Source organism: Diadema antillarum, unplaced genomic scaffold, assembly GCF_040938485.1.
Source record: "Diadema antillarum isolate AM-2024a unplaced genomic scaffold, OU_Dant_1.0 seq00003182_RagTag, whole genome shotgun sequence".
In the NCBI taxonomy this organism is placed as follows: domain Eukaryota; kingdom Metazoa; phylum Echinodermata; class Echinoidea; order Diadematoida; family Diadematidae; genus Diadema; species Diadema antillarum.
In genome coordinates, this window is record NW_027273767.1 from 6858 (window position 1) to 10403 (window position 3546).

At 41.7% G+C, this 3546-nt stretch overlaps 1 protein-coding gene across 1 annotated transcript; it reads left to right on the forward strand.

Moving 5' to 3' along the window:
* Nucleotides 1-247: 247 nt before the first annotated feature.
* Nucleotides 248-3427, forward strand: LOC139715229 (ankyrin repeat and KH domain-containing protein mask-like; the record flags this gene model as incomplete). Its single annotated transcript, XM_071626817.1, has 3 exons — nt 248-398; nt 950-1097; nt 3194-3427. Coding segments are annotated over 3 exons (533 nt in total), but the record flags the coding sequence as incomplete, so codon positions are not given.
* Nucleotides 3428-3546: the final 119 nt, after the last annotated feature.

Here is a 3546-nt window from a genome sequence, read left to right on the forward strand (position 1 = left end):
GAGGATGCTATGCATTAGCCCTAAAACTTAGTCATTGAATGAACTGTCAACTTCTATAAAAAATCATTTGTATTACCGTAACTTTGTGTAGGCCACTATTTTGATATATTTGTATCACTATGAACATGGAATGCGGTATAGCTGTCTACGACAATGAAGTACATTTGTGGTGCTATATACTCTACTGCAAGTGCCCTAGATAACATTTGGCCCAATGTTGTCATCTTGTTTTCCTTGCATCTTCCAGGTTGCCAGCTGTTGGGGCCGTGGCCTCCTCCTCAGATCCGATGCCATCGCGAAGAGGAGGAGAGGATGACAAGCTGATCCAGGAAACCAACGAAGAGGGAGAGAGCCTCCTCTCCCTGGCCTGCTCTGGGGGCTACTTTGAACTCGCCCATGTAAGTTTACCCCTGGACAATTGGTGAAGGCCCATTCTTTGATGTGGCTTTTGTTCATTCTATGCTGCAATTTTTAAGAAGGGAACCTAATTCAGCTGCATTTCTGAAGTTAGTACTTACAGCTAGTAACATCCAGGGATGCCAGTTTTCAGGCATAAGTCTATCAAAAAAAAAAAAAAAACTAACAAAGTTCAGGTCCTTTCATGTGCAAAGTAGCTTCATGTAGATTTATATCAGGCCTTCTCTTCCATTGTAGTTGGCATCTCTGAACATCATAATGTGAAATAATTACTATGTGTACAAAGGGGTTTGAAAGGAATAGGATATATTCTTGAGATGTTATCTGACTATTTCTCATCATCTATATAGTCTCTTTCCATATTTGGTTGATTTGTTGTGGAAAATTTTTGATTGTGATGGGCTTGCATGGGTGCACATGTTTGAATGGTTTGAATGTGCGAGTACTGCTATGCGTCTCACAGAATTTTGCGTGGCTACGTTTACATTGTACCTCCGCCGGCAGCCATCCATGTCTTTCTTTGCTGTTGCAGGTCTTGCTGAAGATGAATGCCAATGTTGAGGACAGGGGCAGCAAGGGTGACTGCACGCCCCTCATGGAGGCGGCCAGCGCGGGTCACGTGGACCTCGTCAAACTCCTCCTGGAGTATGGAGCTGATACCAATGCTCAGTCCAGTGCAGGTAAATTTGTGTCCACCTTGATCACAGGCATGCAAACGCTACACCTTGGCGAACTGCATGATGAACCCGTTCCCACTTTTCACTATATTATGTAATTCCTTTATAGTGTGGCACAAAGCTGATCCTGATGCATGAGAGGATTGTTCGAAGGTCACACAAAATTTCGTCCCAAGATGATCCCAGACTTGGCAATGACAAATTAAGTCTGCTCATCCATCCTCATGCAGCGTCTTACTCTGCTCAGTTCATTCATGAATTCTGATTGACAAGCTGGGCCATTTCTCATTAGGCTAAGCCAAGAAAATACATCAATATTTTATCATACACTGTGCCACAGCAGTGCCTAGTCTGTTGTGTATGCCTACACATGCTTAGCATCTCCTGCAGTCTCACGTCTCTGCTGATCGTTGTGACATGCTAACATGTACTATCAGAATATAGCATACTGAGGAGGAGCTCTGTAAGGAACAGATGCCAATCACCGGGGGAGAACCCCTAAAACTATATGATCATTGGGAATTTAGATCAAATGAATTACCTCAATCAAATTAATTATGTGATACAGTGCAGATAAATTGAGGTGATATAAATCCTTCTTGTCATTTTTTTTTAAATGTCCAAACAGAAACCATTGTTTCTCTTCTTCCAGCCCATATTGATTGGGTGTTGATCTGTATGAATCATGTATATAGGGAATGGGTTTATGTGTTCATCCATTACATCATCTGAGTGATTTCTTCAAGGAGCCCAAAGGAAGTGAAGAGATATATGCTGCATCAAACTTAAATGTTATGATTTGAGATTTGATTCCCTGTATTTTAGCTAGTCATGTCAAGCCATTACCTTTGATAACATTTCTTTACAATGTCGGTGATTCCATATAGCCTGAAAATGTTAATTGGGATCCACCTGGAAGTTAAACTCAAATTTGTCTATATGACTTCTTGTCTATAGGAGCCGCCTGCTTTATGCAGCCATTACAAATTAACTAGGAGAGAAATTATCCTTTGGCAGTATTTCTCTTGTGAATAGCAGCCACAGACTGCAGATTGAGACCCATTTGTTGATGTGCTAATTCTGCCACAGAGTCTTATGTTTCACATAACAGTCCATTGTAGGGCCGACCAAATTGTTTACTGAGAGTGAAAGTAACTACTGTCTCTTTCATTTCTGAAATATGACAAGCAATGTCCAGTCACCTTTTACTTTCACATAGTCTTTGTGATATATATGACAGATATCACATGGCAGTCAAGTCATGAACATTCATTTTAAGAATGTGTGGTATCACCCCATAATGGCTATGTCTTGGTGGTTTTCCTTTTTACTTATCCCTGTAGAATTTGATTGTTTTGGCATCCCGCCAGAACATGCAAAATTCCTGGAAAGGGCATGTGCCCAGAATATCTAGAACCATTCTTTATTTTTTCCTCATTTTTTTTTTTTTGTCACCAGAATTGCAATGACATACACACACACACACACACACACACACACACACACACACACACACACACACACACACAATCCTCCTAATTTTCATTAGAGGTCCCATGTTTCTTAGAGTGATTGATGACAGTAGACCATGACTCATTTTTTTTTCACAAGTACATCGTCTTTAGGACATTTGTGTACACTTCATCAAAACCAATTACTTGCGAGGTCATTGGTGTCTGTGTACATACAGAGAAGGTTGATACACACCTGTTTCTGTTCTAAGACGCACTTCACTGGTATTAAAGGACAGTACTCTCTGCTTAATTCTACTTCACTAGATTGTATGATGAGAGGCAAAGATCTTGGTCACAACCATAGGAAGTGTTCATTCAAACCCTATCTTACCAATAGGACCCACTAGCTGGCACCCACTCATAGTAGGCTACTATACCAGGAAACACACAAGCTAGAGTCATTCTGCCAGTGCTAAAGACCACATTACATTGTATATGTTTTATACATCTTCTCAGTTTTGACGATCCTTTGGGTGCCTTTCCCCCTAATTGCGTAAGATCTTGCCAGATACACTTGATCACAGTCCTAAATTCACACCCATTTGTGTTGTTTTGTTTTGTTTTTTGGCAATCTTTCACCATCAGGCAATACTCCACTGATGTACGCCTGCAATGGCGGCCATGAGGAGATCGTCAAGCTCTTGCTGGACCAGGGAGCCAACATCGAGGACCACAATGAGAACGGGCACACCCCGCTGATGGAGGCGGCCAGCAGTGGCCACGTCAACATCGCCAAGATCCTGCTGGAGAAGGGTGCTGGCATCAACACGCATTCCAATGAGTTCAAGGAGAGTGCCCTCACCCTGGCCTGCTACAAAGGTGAATGCATGCCTTGGGAAATTTTCAGGGGATCACTTAAAAGATTCTTGTGATTTTTGTTTTGATATAAGTTGTGTGCAAGAAAAATGAATGAATGAAAGCAATACCTGACCTGGGAT